The sequence below is a fragment of the Amyelois transitella genome, chromosome 16 (assembly GCF_032362555.1).
Source record: "Amyelois transitella isolate CPQ chromosome 16, ilAmyTran1.1, whole genome shotgun sequence".
In the NCBI taxonomy this organism is placed as follows: domain Eukaryota; kingdom Metazoa; phylum Arthropoda; class Insecta; order Lepidoptera; family Pyralidae; genus Amyelois; species Amyelois transitella.
The window spans coordinates 6473449-6496029 of NC_083519.1; the positions used below are offsets into that span (position 1 = coordinate 6473449).

At 33.9% G+C, this 22581-nt stretch overlaps 1 protein-coding gene across 1 annotated transcript in view; it reads right to left on the reverse strand.

Moving 5' to 3' along the window:
• Nucleotides 1–1239: 1239 nt before the first annotated feature.
• Nucleotides 1240–22581, reverse strand: part of LOC106129594 (hemicentin-2) — a 32637-nt gene continuing 11295 nt past the window's right edge. The window contains exons 3-7 of the mRNA XM_013328195.2: nucleotides 19422–19558; nucleotides 12061–12271; nucleotides 9443–9542; nucleotides 6666–6823; nucleotides 1240–4477 (exon numbers count right to left, since the gene is read on the reverse strand). Coding sequence (XP_013183649.1) covers nucleotides 4200–4477; nucleotides 6666–6823; nucleotides 9443–9542; nucleotides 12061–12271; nucleotides 19422–19558 — 884 coding nt within the window. The 3' untranslated portion in view covers nucleotides 1240–4199. The remainder of the gene's footprint in view (nucleotides 4478–6665; nucleotides 6824–9442; nucleotides 9543–12060; nucleotides 12272–19421; nucleotides 19559–22581) is intronic.

Sequence of the window (22581 nt, forward strand, 5' to 3'; positions counted from 1 at the left end):
TGATTGTCCTGGGTCTTGGATGTTTATCTATATAAGTATTATATTATAAAATATAGTATCGTTGAGTTAGTATCTCGTAACACAAGTTTCGAACTTACTTCGAGGCTAACTCAATCTGTGTAATTTGTCCCGTATATATTTATATTTATATTTATATATTTATATTTAATATATAACGCATGAAATTTTAGACGCTGACAACTCTGCTGTTAAACAGAAATTTGTGTTGGCGACTCTGAGAATCGGAAAAGCAATATTGAAATATTTTGTTAGCAAAATGTTACATTGTTAGCAAACGGGTGCGGGACGGGGTTAACTGCAATCAACCTATTGATTTGTATTGTAGTCAAAACCAGACCAATCTCAAGAGAAATTACTTAGTCTTTTGTGTAGAGCCTTATATGCAATAAAGAAACATACATTACAACAATCAAACGGTTAAACGATAAATTCAGGAATAAGAAAAAAATAAAGAGAATAAAATTTTCTTTTAAAATGACTACGTAGCTTTTAACCGCGGTTTTGATGCGCTATCATTTATTTTTTGTACTGTTTTAAAAATAAATGAGTTATGTATATACTTTGTTTTTGATCTTAGTTGTAGACTTTATAAAACCTTTTTAAGTAGTAAACATTTAGCCGCTTATTATGCTTAATTATAATACTTATTTAATGTAATTAAATTAAACTAAAATCGTAAAAATATCTTTCCATTTCAACCGCTCCTTTGTATTGAAAAAGTTTATACCAAAAACTTACGTAAGGAAAGCTGGTATCCTCATACATTTGATTTGATAGAGTGTCTCTCAAATGCGTAACCCTTTCCCATACATCAAGTTAAATGATTCCCTTAGAAGAAAATATACTCGTTTCTGGGCACGAAAGGGAGAAAATACGCGCTTACTCCCTCATTTAGATAGACTCGGCCCTTCCCTCAATGCAGCCTCCATCCCGAACCCATTTCGTGGTCACATTACTTAATACAATGAAATTTTTGTGCCCGACCACGGAGCGAATTCTTTTTCTTTTTTATAAAGACAGCAACTTAAGCCAGATCAGCTTTAATTCACGCTTAGTAATTTAAAAAGTTTAAACAATGCCATAATTAAGTTGTCACTTTTTCTTTAAATAAAAAACAGCATAACTTCTTGAAATCATTTTTATTCTATTCTGTATTATTACAAATGTTAATTAACATGTTTAATACAACTACAATTTGATAGTTTTACACAACCCTTTTTAACTACTCGTTAAAGACAGCGATATATTATAAAATAGTCACATAAATAAAGAAAACTGCAATATGAGCATCAAGGGCTTAAGTAAGGTATAGAATCAATATGTACAAATTGAAATTTAGGCCGCAAATAATCAAAAAGTAAAATTGACACAAATTATATATTTACATTATCAAATATTTACACAAGTATTTCATATATTTACAATCATCTAATTCGCTTAAAATTCCAAAATGTGATTTCACATATTTAATATTCTTTTATGAAATACACATATCGATTATGATCTAAATAGTTTAGATAACATTATTTTACATTTTTACTTGTCCAAGACAAGCTAGTGAAGCGTTAGAAAGTTCCCTAGAAATTAAAATAGTGCCGACTTACAAAGAAGAACTTTGATAAACGGTCGATTGACCGTATGTCTTACCCTTTTGTCTTGTTCGTTTATTCAGAAAGTCGTAAATTTGTTTGTCTTCGTCCATTCGACATAAGTACGAGAAACAAGGACGAGTGAGGAATAAAAACATCATGCTGAGATATCTATCTAGCTATCGTATTATTTAGTGCCGCGATTGATGTTAGTTCAAGCTATATAAATAATAGGTGTACTCGAACGCGTATTTGAAGTTAAGGATCCTGTTGGTTTAACGGTAAAATATCTGGAACTGCTAGCAAATTTTTTATTGTTTGTATTTCCAATAATATTACTTTATCACACTGCAGTCCACCGCGGGCTCGTCTCCAGAAGATGAGGATATAACCGGGACTAACTTACGATCCAACCCCCGTCGCATAGCACGCGCGACGCTATTTTTATCGCGCCAACATCATAATAAAAATAAAATGGCGTCGCGCGTGCCACGCTTCGGGGGCAGGAATGGAGAGGTTATTTAGAAAAACCCTATTCTAAACAAAATTTATTATCTTTGTTGGCCGGTGTTACTCACCATAGTTAAGTGCGTTCTAAAGTTTTCCACTTTAAACTTTTTTAATTTAATTATCTTCGAAGGTAACAAAAATAAGAAGACATGGGAATCCAGCGCCTTCAGTTATTATAAGAAAAAGTGCGGGTTTGCCTCGCATTGGTGAAGGTTCCGCTCTTTCATATCCACATTTCTTTAGAAGCACACATACATATTTGATAAAATTATGATTAATAAATATAAGATTTTCTTGAAATCCTATATAGATATTTTTGTTATTAATTTGAACAAACACTTTTTTCAGAATTGATCAAATTTTTGGCCTTGGGCTCCTTGTTAACCCTTTATGTGGGTTTAAGAGTTAAAAATTTTATTAGAAACTTAAATTAACAAAACGTCCTTCTAACACGATATGTACTTATTTCATTAGTTTTTCACATTTATTTCCACGTAGTTTATTAGACAAATGGTATTTGTTTGATAAACAATTCATTTTTACCCATTCATCACGATAATTAAATTGAGTGAACTCATAAGTATCAAGTTGTCTAATTTATTTGTTGCTTTTTTGGACCTAGAAAGAAAATTAATAATAAGGAAACCATTCATATAATTGTATTGAACTTACGCATATTTTGTAATTCTTAGAATTAAAAAAAAAATGATTGAGTTTCATTTATAAGGAAAGTTTAAGAAATTTTCACAATTATGTATTTCCGTTGCCGCTATAACAACAAATACTTTAAATTAAAAATTATATATTAAGCAGCTCTTTCTTTCGCTATTAATTATTGTATATAATATATTAAGATACAGAATTTTAACTTTATTAAAACATTTAAAACTGAATTTTACTCCCGTTTTTATATAAAGGAAACCGTCATGACATCACGCATTTTTACCACGCGGGAAAAAAATACATCGCGATATTTGGGCCGTCTCTGTCTTAGTGCGAAATTGATCTCGAATTATGCGCTTGTTTGTTCAACTTGATCAAAGTAAATAACGTGGTAAAGAGACCAACTGTGGGATTAGACACCATTACACAGATAAGGTAGCTTAGATTCAGTGTTGGTTTATTCCAGATTGGAACAAGGGAATCGATTTATTCCGCGTAATCTCTGCCTTAAAGGTACCGCACCCGTTATACTCATTCTTCTCGATTTTTGTGATTGAATTTCTAATCATTCGTGTTTGCCTATAATATATGCAGGCAGGTAATGAAAATGTTCCACAAATTAATTTTCTTGTCTGAAATAGTAAAAACGCTTTACTATGACTTCATTTATGCAAATCAGTTTCATTTTATGCAGCCTAATAATAATAAATTTGTCAATGTACCTATTATTATAACAATTAATGGAACAGTTCAAAATAAAAGGGTGTATTTTAAGTAAAAGGCAAAATTAAAGAAATATTTCTCATGCCAAAGCCACAATTAACTAACCTGGGTAGCTAGAGTTCCAACCAAATAGGTAAATGGCGGACGCGGTAGTCAGATAAAATTAGAGATACACCAATGGTAACCATAATATTCCTTTTTATTAAAACTGCTACAAATCACCGAGATTTAACCCCTTAATACATTTAGACTTTGATAGATATTCAAATAGAAAGCATGAGACACCATGGGTACAAGAGTGCGACACTGCTAGGATTAAGACGAGCGTAGTTAGCTGAAAAAACAAAGGAAATTCAGCCAAGGATAATCTCGCAATGGCTGTTTGTAACGTAAACGCTCGCTAATCCTATTAAAACATTACGAGATTCTGATAACAACTTACGATAAAGGTTTCATCACATACTCAACTCGTAAACAGACAATATTCTAATGATTTTCGACTTTTCACTTGAATTTCATAGAAATCTGATAAATCTAACCTCGTTGTATTTCATACATTTCAACGTAACCGAAATAGAATTGTTTTATTATTTTATGACAATCACATGCTTAGAGCCTATTAATGATAACTGTACATTTCCTTTAAATCGAGTGGGAGATTACTCTATTTTATTCTATTTGGTTGAAAATTGGTCATCTCAAAGATAGACTAAGAGTTGAGCAATCTGCGGCCTTAAAAAAGTCTGCGATCATTTTCATAGATAGAATGGTGATCAATAGAGTAGCCGTGGAGAAGTATGGTGTGACGAGTGGTATGATGAGGAGCATCCAGATCCTTGGGTGGTGGAATGTGGTGATGAAGCAGACGGTACTGAAGATAGTGCGGTCGATGCGAGGCGGCGTCGAACCTGAACTCTGCATGGCAGCCGGACGCTCGCCACTGAGCACGTGGACTATTACTGATGCAGATTCTGTTGAATGATAAATTAAATAATTATTTATTCAAAGTATAAGGTACTGTTTTTATTTATTTATTTATAGTTAATTGCACTCAAAATAAGGAAAAGGCTTCCCCACAGTTGAACCTTTAGACCAAATTGACATTTGAGAGTTTTCGTCAAATAATTGCCTATTTCATTCACGTAATTCGAAACGAGATTGTATTTCTTATCACATCGATGACTTACAATATGAGTTCTTACATCATAAACAATTTTGAATTTTATTACGGAATTCGATCAGCACAACGAAAAAGGAATAAAACAAAAAAAAATTAATCGATTTAGGCAAAAGAATTAAAATTTACAAATAATATGAATGTATTAAAGAAAATAATTGTGAGAAAGCCGAGGAGTTTTTTGTAGTTTTAGTCATTTAGACGACTAGAAATTATCCTACGTATAAGCCCATTCATCAAAATCGATAAGGTAGTTTGAGTATGTTATACGAGTAATTATAATTGGAGTACGTTTCGGTCTCGCTATATATTCTTGCGTTTAACGTTAAATCGAGTCCACAGTTCATAAAATCAATAAATAATAGAGCATCCATCATAATTCACGGATATAGAAACTTGTTAATAATAAATTATTTCGAGAAACTTATAATGTAGAAAACACCATAGTGAAAATACCTACAAGGAATAAAGCAGCGATGATATTCTGATATTCGATTAATGAAAAAAATCTGAAATTATAAATGGGAAATAGGAGCAAATTCATCTAGCGCAAGCTTCCATGCGTACCTGGTAGCCAAGAAAAAACATAAATGATGACTAAAACTCCTGATAGTTTTGTTTCCGATTACAGAACAGATTAAAAACCATTGATTTCATTAATAACCCCAGTTCATCATTTTTAATCGCATTATTTGACGTATATCCTGAAAGTATGTCAACTGTTCCATATTTGGTAATTATATTGTGAGATTTGTTACAACGATAGCGGTAATGTGAAATATTGACTTTCCTGCAATTAATTTGTTATTAAATTTATGTATTTGCTGTAATTGTTAGCGATGTCGGGGCGAGGCGGGTTAATTGTGTAACAACATATTTGTTTTGGCTGCTAGCAGAATCCACCTTACATTTGTAGCTACGTCTCTTTCATTTTAAATAAAGACTGCTTTATTTATTACATAAAAAAGCGGCTATATATAAGAAGTATTATTAATACGCTAGTACAAGGTATGAAAAATACTGTTATTTGAGCTTAGCAAATGAATAGACAACGCATTATTGATATATATAACTAGTTCAACATATGAATTCTTCAATTAAATAAGACGGGATTTTACAGACGGTCATTTTACAAGCAAACCAAACTATAAATTTTCAGGCCGAGCTGACGCCGATCCTTTGGGAAATGAGACAAGGGCTTCTCTTACGGTTTTCTCAAAAGCATGAAGACAAGCGGACAGATCTGTCGGAGGATCCACAAACAGAGGAGTGGAAGTACCTGGGGGTTGTTTGGATAGTAGCGCAGCTGTGGTCTCTGGTATATCTGGTGTAATTTTGTCATTAGAAGACAATAGGCGGGTAGCACCTCTGTAATCCCCGTCGTGTATTTCAACTTTTTTCTGAGATACTTGGTATGGGATACAGTAATTAATATTTGGTGTGGTGAACTTCAACTTTTGATATGATGTAAGATTTTACGAGGCAAAATGATTTTTAATTTTCCTAATTAAATTATTATTATTTATTAATTAAATTATTTAATTAGAGATTATTAATGAAACCAAAAACATGTACAATTTTAAATGAAAATGTAAGTAGCTGCTGCCACGAGTCTAGATTATTTGAATTTACGCAGATATAAACATCTGCGTAAATTAAAATAATCTAGACTAGATTTCTGAAAGAGCGTGGGCTAAAACTGTAACTATAATTTGTTTAACAGCTTGATTCTAAGAAAGAAAATTATTATTACCAAAGTCTTAGCTTCATAGTGGTTTAGATTCGGCGTTACGAAAACACAGAATCACATCGCCATTGTTAACTAAACGTCAAGAGGACGATGAGAAAGAAAGAGGTTAAAAAAAGAGGGAGGAAGATTCGGCTAAAGACACGATACATTTTAAGATACTTTATGCTGGTTCGTAGAAGAAGCAAATAAAACAAATGCTAAAAACAAACATAGCAATCAATGAGCCCCTTACCAGAGCTGCTAGGGGCACATGTGTAGTTGCCAGAGTCATGCGGGGCTGCGCGCGCGATCATCAGCCTACTGGTGCGAGTGCGCTGCTCTGTTTCCACGCTGATGCCGCCGCGCTGCGCATAGTTCACCACTTGTTCCCCGCGGTACCAGTAGATGAAACTGTAAAAGGAAACAATTAAGAAATTTGCCTCGAATGTTCGTACTTAAATTAAGTTTTGAGTAATAGTTAAGTCAATGTAGTTACTTCTTTTTTCGAATCGTAAACGACCGGCTGGTGAGGAAGGAAACGAATCAGAAAATCTAATAACGCTTAGGTTCTCTTACAGGTCAGAAAAAAGTGCTCCAAGTTTTCATAACTGACTTGACCCGCACATGCCAATCATTTCTTAGTGCGTATCGGTCCTTTGTTGTCGTAACCTAGTGTCGTGTTTAAGGTTTTAAAAAAAAAAGACACATCGCTTAAAACCCTAACTTATCCACTCCAGGATCTTCGGTCACTGACGAGTAACGAAGTATCCCTTTATAAGCGAATACCTTAGTCGCCATCCATGGGAAAGAGATGGAGTGGTCTTATTCTAAAGTGCCGAGAACCAATACACTTGCCAAGTTAAAGATGCTAAGTAGTCAGATTTCTTCTAAAACAAATCTTCTGGTGTTTGAGACCATGTCAATAAGGATGTTTTTATTACACTCAGAGACACTCAGATGTGTAGGATGTCTGTATGAATTTTATTATTATTTGAAAATGGAAAATTGGAAATGTTGGCAAAGATAAAATTCAATATTCTCTAGGAAATGTCTAAAACTCCAATAGACGGACGTATTGTAGAGTCGTATTTCAGACGACGTGCAAGTATTTTGTTTTATTTTTATACATTGGCAATAAATGTACCTACAAACTGTTTGGCTGTATATATTTTGTCATCCAAAACTGTTTATATACAGAACAAATGAGGGCAACGTTAAAATTTATGAAAAAATTTCTTTATTTATTACTAGATTCCCACGGGAATTTTAGGAAATATCATCTAAGTGCACCCTTTGATGTCTAAGTAAACCTACTTGCCAAATTTAAAATATCTAGACCCAGTGGTTTAGTGCAAAGCCAATCAGTCAGTTATCGATAAATTACACACTAGACTTTCAGGAATACAATATATTTTCGTTCTAAATTTGTAAATGATTAACTTGACTTTGCTAGCAACGGGAATTATTTACTGCGAATTTCCAAATTAGACACCGCACTCGTCTGCATTGCGCGTCTATTTTAAAATCGTTTTAGACATTGCTATTTCAGCTGTTCCCTAAATATACTACTTTAAATATTCATATTACTATCAGTAGGTACAATACATCATGAAAATTCTTTATGGTTTTATAAACCTTATAAGTATTACTATATACATAACTGATGAGGTGACCTGAATAAAAAATGTCATCTTATGTGGGGACTTAAGGCATATCATCCTATCAATATTCAAATTGAAGGTCCCTGGCAAGGAGATCGCAGACACAGGGCACCATTAAATGGTGATAGGCAAAGAATGCCTCACTTAAGGACCCCTCTGACCCTTTTATCTGAAATAAGCTTATCATGTTTATGGATGCGAAGACTAAATGTATAGATGCGCCGTGGTGTGAAAAGGTACACGATAACACACTCCCATTATAAGATCGTAAGCTCTGAAAGACGGGTCACCTTTTCACCTCCGTGTTGCGAATTGCTAAGTGCTCTTTTTCAATGAAACGCTATGGATGTGGAACCAATACTGTCTGCTTATAATAGAACTAGAGATGGCCGCGACTCTGCCCACTTATTTCCAAAAAGCTTGTCACATTTTAAGATTCATCAAAAATCATCTGTTTGATATTATAAATAGGAACCTTTTTCAATTTTTTTGTTTGATCCTCGTGGCCACAGGCGTCACTGCTTGCTATATGAGCTAATTCTTTCTCAAAGTAACTTTATGTGAGCTCAAAATTTCGTTCGTAGCACTTGTAACTGGGAAATTATTCACTCATAAAGCTATATTGTAGCAAACACTGAAATTGGCAACATTGTGGCGATGTGTTAAATTACCCGTACACTTTACTCGTTCTACAAATAACATTTTGGAGTATGACCGAGAGAGATGCTAAGCTTTTTGTACTTCATAATTGTACTGCAGTATTGTAAGTTTTTAGTTTAAGTAGAGTACAACTACTAAGTGTTTAATCAAATGAATATTCGATTATATACAGCTGTTAAAAATAAAGAAACATTAAAAAATGAACATTCAATAGAAAGCTAAACATTTATCTAAATATGTGTGATGATGAAATTTATTTTTCTTATAAGTAAAATTACCTCCCAAAAAGCTAAAAAGTAATTTCAGAAAGGTTTTCCTCAAACTTTTAGAGGAAATTTATTTTTCGGGTCTCTATCACACCCACGAAGGGTCGTGATTGGAAAATCGGTAGGCTTTAAAAAGAGCGGATTCTCAAGTTTGTCATTTCAAACAAAATATACTGACATTTATAGATGATAAATATTCCTGATAACATCTTGACTCCCTCTCACACTCGACACGTGTTTAGTGGCCCAAGCACCTAGCATAATTTTCTTCCCACGGCGGGTTCGACGCGTATTTACCTACGCACAAGAGGCTGATTTGACAACATAAACAAAACAATTTTTATCGAAAATAATACGCCAAAACACAAAAAAAAAAATCTTGTCGCTCTCACAGTCGACGCGCGTTTCTTGGCCCCAGAACCTCGATGGCATAATTTTCTCACCTGGGCGGGTCCGGTGCGTATTTGGCCACGCACGTGAGGTTGATGTCAGAGCCGGCCCGGACGAAGAGCTCCGGCCCGGACAGGATCTCCGCCTTTGACACTGTGGAGAAAATATTACATTTATCTTTGGAATTATGTTGATAGATGGTAAACTATTGTTAAGATCAAGTTGAAATGGACAATTTGACTATTTAATTTCTAACTCAAGTACCACAGAGAAAACATGTAGAAAATATAAACACAAGACACAGTTGTACATAAATTATGATTGTTAAAAATAATAATTTAGGTCAAATTAGGTATTTGTCTTGGCGTTATAATATACCAAGTTTATCTTGTGGATTCGATCCCTTGGATGTTCCACATAGTCAATATCAAAGAAACTCTTCGAAAATGATGATTCAGTCTCCAGCAGTCTCCTTTATATCACAAATATTCGTAAAAATAAACCGTGTTTAACACAACCAAACACGCGTCACGTAAACATGGGCATTTTTTCTTTCACAACACATTACATTCTCGGCAATATTGTTCAGTAATATTTGACCTAATATTTGATATTAAACATGTAGATTTGTAATTCTTATGCAAGGCGTGGAGCAATTAGCAGTTATACTAGTTCCCGCCCTTACATAACATTTGTATGTAATAACACGACATGTCTAACAGAATTACTTCATTGATTTTCCATGAAACTATGGCATTTACTATGGAATGGAAATACATTTTTTGTGTTAAAAAGCAAATTATATGTAGGTAAAGCAAAAGTACATGCCGATTGCGGTGTCTAGTTAAGAAAAAAAAAATAGTTTGTTCATTAATATGATGCTACAATTCGTCAAAATTGGTTCAGATTTGTCACAAAATAGTAAAATAGTAAGATACTTCGAATCTGTTCTATTTTTCGAATTGGGCTACTATGCTGTTAATATTTTTTTGGTGTAAACTATTTGGTGACTACGTACCAACGTACGTGTACAGTAGGTCACATAATATACCTGTATTATAAACGTACCGAATATTGTTAGTAAGATTTTGTACACCCAATAGAAGTCTGCTACGAATTATTCATTATTTTTGATCCACCGCATTTTCAAAACTGGACTACATTACAAGATTATCAACTCAAGATAAGCAACTGGCTACTATTTAGAAAATGCTTATACCTTCTACAAATATACTTAAATTTATTTATTTGTTTACATGAAGTACATTTGCTTTGTTCTTAAAAATCCGAGATAAGCCATTTTTCCTCACATTCACCATTATCCTAATGAGTGGTTGCCAACAGTCTAGGACTACTCCATATCTTTCCCGTGGATGTCGTAAAAGGCGACTAAAAGAAATGCTAAAAAAACTTGAAATTCTTCTTGTTGTCGATGAGCTAGCAATCTGTTACTATTTGAATCTCAATTCCATTATTAAGACATACTGCTGACCGTGGCAGTAGCTGTTGACTCAGTCTACCCCGGAGTGGATATAAACGTAATCATATGTATTTATATGTATATCCTACTAATGGCCAAAAATATGGCAACAATATTCGTAGAAATTCATTTAAACTCCCCGCCTCGGGAATAAACGAGGTCTCTCACTTGCAGCTCTATATCAAATAACTTTATTGAGTTAAACGATAAAACTGTCGCCAAGGAAGATAAAACTTGAACAAAATACACGAGATTCTTTAAATTTAAAAATACAAATTTAAAAATGAACCCGATGTCACAATACAAGCCCGAGACTCAATTGATGATACATTATACCCATTTTATAGACGAGAGTTATAAGGTTTTGCAGACAGATCTGTCACATTTCATGTAAACTCCACTATTCTGATCTGTAGTATAAATTCCAGCATTCCACATTAAAAATTCAACGATATTTAAAAAATTACGTTATGGTATCGATATAATCAAAACGTAACCACCAACCAGTAAGTGTGTAATGAAGTTCAGCTAAATTCTAATTAATACTTAATTGAATCCAAAGTCTTTCTACGGAATTATTTGCATTACAAAGTTTGATTCGTTGAAGACTGATTTCACTTAAATATTTAGGTGACCTTCCGCCGACACTTTGCCTTCATCGACCTCATTAATACTTCGAATCTTTGCTATTTGTCGAATTGGGCAACTATACTGTTAATTAAATTTTTGTTGTAAACTATTTTGTGACTAAGTGCCACCGTATAACCTACTTAGTTTTAAATAAACCTGTATCGTAGATGTACTGAAGTTTGTTTACTTTTTTCTTTGCTCGCCTGTCATATCCTTGTGATATTAGTCAATCACCACGATACAACATTTTATAAAATAGGGTAACACGAAGCTATTTCCGTTTAACCTCTGCAACCTTTTAATGGCAACCCAACACATATTTTCCGGAATGTGTTCATCGGTGTTTTTTCTCACTTTCCAAAAAAGTGAGGATGTAACTGGGACTAACGCCAGGAGAAAGAAGAAGTTAATAAAAATATTGCTTTCGACTAAGATTTAAAATATAACAACGTATCTACTTAATTGAAAGTCAGATCGGTACTAATTTGATATTCTGTAATTAATATTTTCTGTTTGTGGACTTTGAATCATATTTGTATGTATTATGTATTGATTTCTCACCAACAACAGTAAGTCGAAACGACAAACTAATCTTCGGTTCAGTTGAGACTTGGCACTCATACGCGCCTGAGTCTCGTGGCTGAGCGGGGGCCACTCTGAGCGTCCATTCGTCTGAGCCGTCCGCATGAAGCGCCGCGAATCGAGCATCGCTGCTGTAAGTGTGGACCCCAACTGTTAGGATGTGCAGGTCTCGCTTGCGTATCCAGGATACCTGAGGACAAAAAGATTCAGTTTAATATTGTGACAGACATATTTTTGTAACATTGTGTTCCTAAAATTAATTCTAGTAAAGGATTTCAAGATTTAGGAAAAGTGGTATTATCATATTTATTTTTTCAATGCTCCTGTAAATTAATTATAATCCTGTAATCAAATAATTACCTACCAAACAAATCTTGTTTAATTTAAACCCTTTTCATACATCACACTTCCTCATAAAACGGTACTAAACAAGAGCACATCACTGATAATTCTGTTAAGTGCCACTCAAGTACGTACAAAATTACCATCGTAATTTACGAGACTATATTGTAACTTAGTAATTGCAGTATTTTATTCTCCATTTAATTCCACGTTGAATTTGTATTCCTGCCGATTCGCAGCGGGGTTTTAAAACTTTCTTCGCGACACGGTTAAAGCGTGGCGGAGACAGAACTAACTGGATGTTCCCCGCCCATTCTTTCTCCAGATAACTTTTTATAGGTCAAACCTAGATCAACTGGGATTGAACTCATTGCGAGTTGGCACAAACGATATTGACAGTACTTACAGCAGATTGCGTTATGTAAATTAACCGCCGCAGTCGACGTTATTTTTTCCGATTGACAAGGTGCTTTAACCAATTAAATTACAGTTACGTTTCACAACACTGTTTTGTTTCCTTGAAGCACGTTATAATTTATATGAGTGTGTTTTAAAATATAAAAATTTAGAAAATAAATCTTGGTATTTATATAATATGTACTAACTTTTGCCCGCGCTCCCGAGTACTCCACACTAAAGGTATATTTGATTTAATGGACATTTTGACGTGAAAGACGGACAAATAAACACAAAGAGTGTTTCGACATCGAAAATATTAGCATGGATAGTCCGTTTGCTTTGAATATGATCCAGACATTTGAAGTTTATATAAGTCAATGTAGTGACAGCTTTCTGACCTCCATGAATTTGGCATATGCAACATTCTATTGTAAGACCTTATTTACACACTAGGATGTCTAATTATACAGTTTCCACACGCCTTTTACTTTACCCTTAGAGTATTAGAGAAACAATTAATGTAACTAACTTACTACATAAAGGTAGAAAACTTATATTACTTTGGTTTACATCCAATGCTTTATAAATACAATACGGAAAATTTGATATAAAAATCCTGAATATGAATTTGCATAATTATAAAAAATCAAATTTATAAAATTGAATCAAGTCAGTCGGCCCAGTAATTGAAACGTTTGAAGTAAAAGTGTCCCAATGAAATAGGGCTTTTGTAATAGTGCTTGTCAATCTACAAAATTGGAAACAAACTGTAGACTATAGTTTGTTGAGGTTCGTTTGATTAAAACAAAGTATTTAATTTGTTTGGAGTTCGGGTGACACCAAACTTGTTTGTAGTTTTAATTGTTTTGCTGGGTAAACCTCAATTAGTTCAGCAATTTTAGACCCCATTTAGATATAATTTACCTAAAAATAGTGTTCGCTTTTGTTAGACGCTGTTTGAAGAGAGTTTTAGGCCGATAAATACACATTAACGTTGAAAAGTTACAGAATGTTTTATAGTCTAGGTCACGAAATCTTTGCCTATTTTTAACTAGCACCTACCGAAGTTAGTTAGTTACCCTTCGTAATTTCCTAAAATTTGTTTAGTTAAGGTAAAGTTAAAATCATTTGGGTTGTAGAAAGTTAAAAATTTTAACGAAGTTTTAACATATTTCTATAAAGGATGATCTTGTTTTACCATTACAGTAATAGTTTGCTTTACAGCTTGGATTTCGCAGAATACAGAAGCTATTTTTATTTACGCGAAAGAAGCCACGGGCGTACTCTAGTAGTAATGCAAACGCTTTAACGACTTGATCGCTGCGCGGTGGATCAATTTTGATGTAATTTTGTATGTTAAATTTCATTACAGTATAATTCATTTCTGAGGTCTTACATAAGTTTAGACCAGTGTATTAATTAATCGAACTGTGTGCAAAAAAATCGATGCCATTTTTGAGTCCATTGAACACCTTTTCTCTTTATAAATCCGTATGGGCGATATGCATAATGGGAGTAAAACAGCCTTAGCATAATTCGTCCTTCGAAATACCTCGTTATATAAAATAGCGCAGAATTTCCTTCGATAATTGAAACAACCAACGAAAATGTGAGTCTCAGTATAAGTTAAGTGAATCGGCGCAATCTGCTGAATGAGTCAGCCCTTCGCCGGCAATTTGGCCACTATTCACTCCGCGTCCCCATCGGAAACCACATAAAAGATTGCCCACTCCATTCAATAGTACAGTGCTTTACTAAAAAGGTGACCTATAAAATATTTTCGTCGCTAACTACGGTAGCGATGTAATCGTAGATCGGTGTGGATGTAGGGTTGTGTAAATTTGAAACAGGTAGTAAATATGCAATGTAACGTTTGTATAAAAAGTTGTTAGTAACAACGTCAAATATGTGTCACTGATGGAAAAAAGGCCAAAATTTGGCATGTAGGTATTATGAAGATAGCAGGAAAACATTAATAGTCAGGGATTTTTTCGGAAATGGGGAAATGCGAGAAAATCGCAATATATTTTAATAAGGTACTTTTTAGCATCAGGATAGTTTATATTTATAACTGATAGGTATAATTATAAAGTAAATCATTAACTTTATAGTCTCAAAAATGTAAGCAAACTCTGTAATATCATTGTAATTACATTTACAAAAATAACGTCCACGCCAACATTAGCGACACGATTCGTGGGTAATTTGGTCCCTAATGTCTTGTTATTCTCCATTCTTCAATCGAACACAAACTGATAAAATCTCGGGCAAAAGGTGACTTGGAAACCGCGAACTCAAGATTACTATCGAAATAAGGACTCAATGCCATTCATCACATTAACGTTAACGTGATAGGACCTTTTTGATGTTCCTATTAATATCCCTCTTTTAAGTTCTTTAATCAATCGCTCGTGGCTTCTTACAAACCAAAGTTACACGAATAAAGACAACATTGCCATTGACAATAATAAGATCTTCTGTGTAAAAAAGTTATCTAAAAGTTACTTATCAATTGACCATACTCGTGTCATAATTCAATTGCCAAATTATATTAATACAAAAAGTACAAAAACTAAACATTTGACAATAAATATACAACAGGTAAAAATGTGGTTAAAGTGATGCGACCATATTACATTGTATATATACATACATATAATCACGTCTTTATTCCTTGCGGGGTAGACAGAGCCAACAGTCTTGAAAAGACTGAAAAACCACCTTCAGCTGTATGGCTTAATGATGGAATTGAGATTTAAATAATGACAATTTGCTAGCTATCAAATCGTCTCATCTCCTGCGATAATAAAATATTATAAATTGTATAAAGTGTACAATACTTTCGCGGCGTGCACTTTCATATCATCTTTAACTAACATCAAAATTGTAAGAAGACAGTTGATAATGCATTTGTTAACCATTTGCGGTGATTAATTTACTTTCTCTTTTTTCAGCTATATGCTGCATGCAACAACTACGTACCTTATTTTCTTACACGCGATGTCCTTAAGGTTATCTCGAAGAGACTGCTTGCAATGCAATAATACTATTATACATATCACCTATAATTTTTTGCATTTCTTATATTCTGCCATTCCAAACAAAAGATGGCAAAGTTTAGGACCTTAAAGGTAGGTTAGCCGCATTATAGTGTGAGGACGTCAGCCTTGCTGTTCTTCTGTGCAGGCAATTTCATTCATCCGTTCAATAGAAATTATTATTATTATTATGGACCATCATTTTCGTGGGTTAACAGGTTTTTCCATTAAGTGTCAAATTGCGGTTGCCTGTCGCCGACTGTTTTTGTCACCTGTCGCTTGTCGCGGTCACCTGCATTCTGAACGTAGCCTGGATAATGTATTGAATATTTGTTCCCACTTATTCTAATAAACAGTTCCACGGTAGAACTAATGAGTAATTACATAGTTTCGCATGTTTTTTTTTTAATTCACAGTATTGTGGAATTTGTTTTACTTTTTACTATCTAAATATGTTCCATGTAATTTCTTTCCTCCCAAATAGTAGATTTTTGTTACTAAAATAATAGTTAAGAAGTCTAGAATAGAAATCGGTAATGATCGTGGCAAGTAGGTACATATGCATATCGCTTCACATATATGCATACCCCTTCACATATATGTATATCCCTTCACATAGTCTCTGCCTTTACTTGTGGCAAACAGGCAAATATATATAAAAAATATACGGTTGAATTGAGAAACCTCCTCCTTTTTTTAAGTCGGTTAAATAGAAAGTAAGAAAGAATTTCTTCGAAAATAGAAACCGACCTAATTTTTCAATTTCTTTTTTGAACAGCTGACTAATTGGATAACAATTTCCACAAGCTTGATATAATGTTGAGCAAAAAAAATTAAAATTAAATTGAAATGGGTTAAAAGAGCTTGATTGACGGAATCAGTTTCATAAAAATATTTTCACGATTTGTTATGGTTTCAAAATTTCGATCGTGTTAATATTTTTGCGTTCCTGAGTGAGTGACTGACTAATGAATGAATGAATGAATGAAATAGTATTTATTTAAGTAACCAGGACTCATAATGTTAGTACTATGTTATACGCTATGTTAGTACTAATAGTAATTAATTAAATTAATAAAATTACATTAATAAAATTCATAAAATTATATTAATAAAGTTCATAAATGTCATCAATATAATTCTATTGTTCAGCCCATTTCTGCACCATCCCCCCGGCAATAGTGCAGCAATGGTTGACAAATGGGCCATCCAGCCTGCTCGCCACCATGCGCAGGATGCTGTTGTGGCTCTCCCGCACCCTGCGCACCAAGGACGCACATCTCTTCCTCATAATTGCGTAAAAGCAGTCTAGACGTGCATCTGCGAACATCCCCGATGCGCTACAGAAGCGAGGCAGCCCCATCAGCACCCTGAACGCATTGTTGTATTGAACACGAAAGGCTTTGTAAGATTTTTGAGTATATTTTGCCCACAGTGCACACGTATAAAAAGAAGAGCAGTAAGCTTTAAACAGGGTAACTTTGACTTCCCTCGTGCAGCGCGCAAATCTGCGGGCAAGCATGTTCGCTCTGACTGACAACGCCCTCCGCTCCCTCTGAATGTCTTCATCATCCCTGAGGTCGCGAGTCAACATATGACCTAGATAAATTATATATTTAATAACATGCAGCCAAAAAATTTGCGTGTTAAACTAATTCAGTATTCTTTGGTAATGAGAAATATATACGGCTTACGTTTTATGCAAGAAGAGCAATGAGCATAATCGAATAGGTATAGTATAAAAAATAAAGTGACGACTGACTGACTGAATCATTTATCAATGTACATAAAAACTGTTTTGTAAACTAAATACATGATCAAAGATTGTAGGTCAAATTTCACGCCACCGATTAAGTTGAATAGAAAAACTAAAGAAGGAAGTTTAAGAGTTCACATGAAAGCAAATAAGTCGAGCTAAAATAAGTAAAAGATTCATTAAAATGTACATACTTTTATTACGGTCATAACTGGTAAAGCTGTTATTATTAGCCGTGACCTAAATGTAAATTAAAACTCGAGTTTTTCAAAAACTTTGAGATAGTCTATATTTTTCTTGAATATAAAAATGTTTTTTGATATTCTCATTTTTTTATTCTTTTATATAAAGATACAGTAGTCTTTTACCACCACAGAGCAAATAACAAGAATTTGGGAAACCATATCTACTTATTCGTGACATGTGACGTGACAAATTTATATTTTATGCAATAAAGATTCGATAAATGAAGATTTCCACCCGACCACCACCTAAGACAGACCTTTCGCCATGTTAAGTATTATGCTTGTGGAAATGCGGCTCTGGAGATATTGAGTCAGAGCTTGTATTTTAACGCATAACGCATTTTAATTCATACGAACTTTGCTTTCGAGATTTAACATTTACATATTTTGTGATGTTCCTTACATACACATCGCTATATGAAATAAAACATTAAAATAAAAAAAAATGGTACTAATTACTGCTGGAAACTTGGAAATAAGTTCTCCATCGTTTCTCCTCTCTATTTTTGTACCTTTTATGTTTTCCATTAATCAATTTAACCCCTACACATACTGGCACATTATGATACAAACACCAGTTCGACCTGTCATTGCGATGATTGATGATTCATCATTGCATCCATTTGTGTAACACGCGTAGTACTGGATGATTATAAATTTTGTTAGAATTGTATTACTAATATCATTCAAAGAGGTTAAGAAGGCATAATAAATTAAATTGAAGGTAGCTTAATCTCTTAATTTTTGAAGTCCGTTAAATATCTAAAACCTTCTCCTCAATACACGTTGCACGGGTAACATTTATATGTATAAATATTACCCGTGCAAAACCCGGGCGGGTCGCTAGTAGAAGAATAAGATAGTATGTGCCAGCGAGAAGATAGTAAAAGTCAAGAAATTGATAAAGAATCTCAGATCCATCATTTAGACTGTTGGCTCCGTAAAGGACAGAGACGCGATGTACCTATATTTTTGTATATTGATACCTGATACGTTAGAAACTTTTTAAGATACCTCTTATTTTAATTCGGTTAAATTACTAGGCGAAAAAATATAGATCCATATATACACATAACAATCGCCCATCGTCTAGCAGTTAGTCAAGCCTACTAGTACAAGTAAGATATATATAAGATAATATAATTCTACTGGAAATGGAGGCTGGCTTAACATATAAGCGCATAAGGTACGGCTATCTAGATACGGTTACAAGTGATAGCCGATATCAGTCTGGGAAATAGCTATGGTACGTACACGAATTCAGGAGTCGCTCGTGAGCCCAAACCAATATTGATGATTATTCAGTTTGAATCGATGGAGTCTGCTTACATGTTGTAACGAAATATATACTATACATAAGGGCGTATGTAAACACATACATATATTTTTTTATCCCTTACTGGGTAGACAGTACCAAGTCTTGAAACGATTGAACCAAGAATTTACTATGATGAATCAAAGGAAATTCTGACATGCATGTTTTGATCGAATACAAATGAGAATTTTTTAAACGAAAATTAAATTTCAAATTTTTTTTTTTTAAAAAACCTTAACACTCACCGCTCTATCAGCTAGATTCCGCACTTTGCAGTGTAGGTACGCGGGCTGGCCCACGGCGGCGGTGGCCTCTCTCTTCGTGCTGTTGTCGAAGTACGGCTGCCCTAAGGGCTCCCAGCCTCCGCCGCCGGCAGACACACCTGCAAACAAAACACGACGTTAACCTCTGGAACATACAGTCTCATTTCCTCCACTCCTCAAATCTTTATTATCCTCGCGGGGATGCTAAAAGAACGCGTTAGGACAGAAAAGCGACAGTTTAACGAGTCTATTGGCTTTAAAGGGCGATACGTACATATAATAATGGGCTTTAACTTTACATAGCCAAATTTTGTGGTAGCAACATTGGAATAATTTTGCCATGCAGAGTTTTAGAACAATATTTTGCGTTATTTAATCTAAGGCGTTTATTGCTTTTAGGGTCTAGTTTATTAAATTCTAACGTTGGTTTGAAAATTGTTTTTAGTCTGCTGCCTAAAATTTATTTCTGTAGTTATTGTTGTCTTTCTGTCTCATCCTACGAAACAATTGAAATAGACGGGTTCTATTCTTCTCAATCAGATGCCACATGTCATTACATACATTTGTCTTTTCCTGCAAATATTTTTGCATTCATTCAAAGGTTAATCCATCGCCCACTGATATCAGTCATTAAACAAAGAAGAATTACTTTTTCCTCGTTACTTGTCATTTATTTATTTATTACCCTTATGAGATATAATACATAACATTACTTAAACTATGACGCCTAAAACCCATGTTGTGGTTTGTCTGGGCGCTGCACATGCGCACTTATTTCCAAAAAATATCATAATAATGATAATTTACAAGAACAATAATAAAATTAAGCCATAAAAGTTAAAGCTAACCAATGTAAAACCAAAGCATTAATGAATAATGCTTGCAACGTCACGGCACGGCATCGGTGCAAATAGATCGCATACCTACCTACGTTTGCGCACGGACGCCGATGACGGTGAGCGTATACACGAAGCTAGGAATTCTAGCCTTTGCAACATTTGTAGGGGGACATCCCCTAATGGATAACAACCTTCATATGTCTCTTTCGCAAAAACATCAGTAAAAATCCCTTTTGGTCAGACTATCCCTGTAACTTGAATTCCAAACCTGTTAAGCTAACAATAACTAAGTAGTATAAAAAAATGCTCTGCTCACGTGCATAAACCCATTTTATGTAACATTTTACCATGCAGAATCAAATACTTTCATGCCACTGTACAGGGAATTCATTTTATAACGATTAAGTTATCACGAATGTACATACGAGTGAAGTTTATTACTCAGAATACATTTTCATCAAATATTATAAAGTTTCTATTATCTAAATTCCAATTAAGCAAATATTGTTTGGTTTCTAAACTAGCTTTTGTAGAATAAATAGTAAAGGAAGTAGTTTAATATGAAAGTATTACATTATACAACTTTTCATCTCACTTCAATATTTAAAGTTACATAATATCGACGAAGAGGAATATCGAACAGGCATAATTTTAACAAAAGTGTTCATTCTTTCCTCATCAGAAAGCACGCGATGTAATGATTCAACATTTTTTATCTTTATTTTTATCGTTATGTAAATATAACGTTTGTTTATTTTTCTCTTGTATTGAAGCCTGATTATTTAAGTACCTACTTTTAGCAATAATTTAAAGTTCTATTGTGCCATTAAGGCTTGATAAAGTTATGTATAAAACCAGCTGTCCCGGCAAACGTTGTTTTGCCAGATAAATAATTTTAAGTAATTTCTAGTTCAAAAATATATTAAGGGTGGACAACCCTTATCACTAAGGGGTATAAAAAACAGATGTTGGCCGATTCTCAGACCTATTCAATATGCTGACAAAATTTCATGAGAATCGGTCAAGCCGTTTCGAAGGAGTACGATAACGAACATTGTGCTGTGCCACATTTTATATATAAGATTAAGAATGGTTATAATATCATGTATAGATAGACAGTTTTCAATAGGATTGTTGTCATATACATATTTGGTAATTAATACAACAAGCAACTGGTGCTAACAAACTGTTTCCTTTCCATTCGATATTAATTCCAACTTTGTAACCTTTGTTTCGATACCAGATGAAACATTTCTAGCAATATTTGTACGGACAATACAAATGATTTTCAATAATAATACCTACTACGTGCTATAAATGCTGACTTTATATTTTCAACTCGAACTAGTATTGCTTAATTAAGTAATACCTATCTTGATTTATTTTTATCTATCGAATATTTCATTTTTCTATTAGTGTAGTTCCTGGCACCAATAGAAAAAAGAGTAGGACCACTCCATCTCTCTCCCATGGATGTCGTAAAAGGCGACTAAGGGGTAGGTTTATAAACTTGAAATTCTTCTTTTAGGCGATGGGCTAGCAACCTGTCACTATTTGAATCTCAATTCTATCTTAAAGCCAAATAGCTGAACGTGGCCTATCAGTATTTTCAAGACTGTTGGCTCTGTCTACCCCGCAAGGGATATAGACGTGATTATATGTATGTATGTATGACGAATATTTCAATTTGCATAAAATTTCAGTAATTTCATTAATTGATAAATATTACTTTAACTAAACATAATGACGTATGCGAGTTTGCATCAACCCTTTCGTCACCAAATCAGCTCATAGTTTCTAAGATAACGCCAATTTGCTTTATGTAAATGGTTATTTATAAATAATACAGGTTTTAAACGCGCACGTAACGCACCTTTATATCTCGGATGTTTTGAACCATGTTCATGCAATGATCCGTGGTCACCGACTCTAATACCTGCATTATTTATAAATAGCATAATGCAACGCGAAAGTTTAAAATCAGTTATATACGCTCAGTAACGCTTGAATTACATATCTAGATTGATACAAACATATAATCACATCTATATCCCTTGCGGGGTAGACAGAGCCAACAGTCTTGAAGAGACTGATAGAACACGTTTAGCTTTTTTTTTTGGCATTGTTTGTTTATTAATTGATGATAGTAGAAAGATCAAAATGTGGTGACAGCAGCATGATATGGTAAACAAGAATGCATTGCATATTTGGTATTAAGATACCCTATTCGTATCAAACGTAATTTGTCGGTCCAGTGTTTCAAAATCCATCACTCCAATAGTTGACTATTGTGAACACAAAAT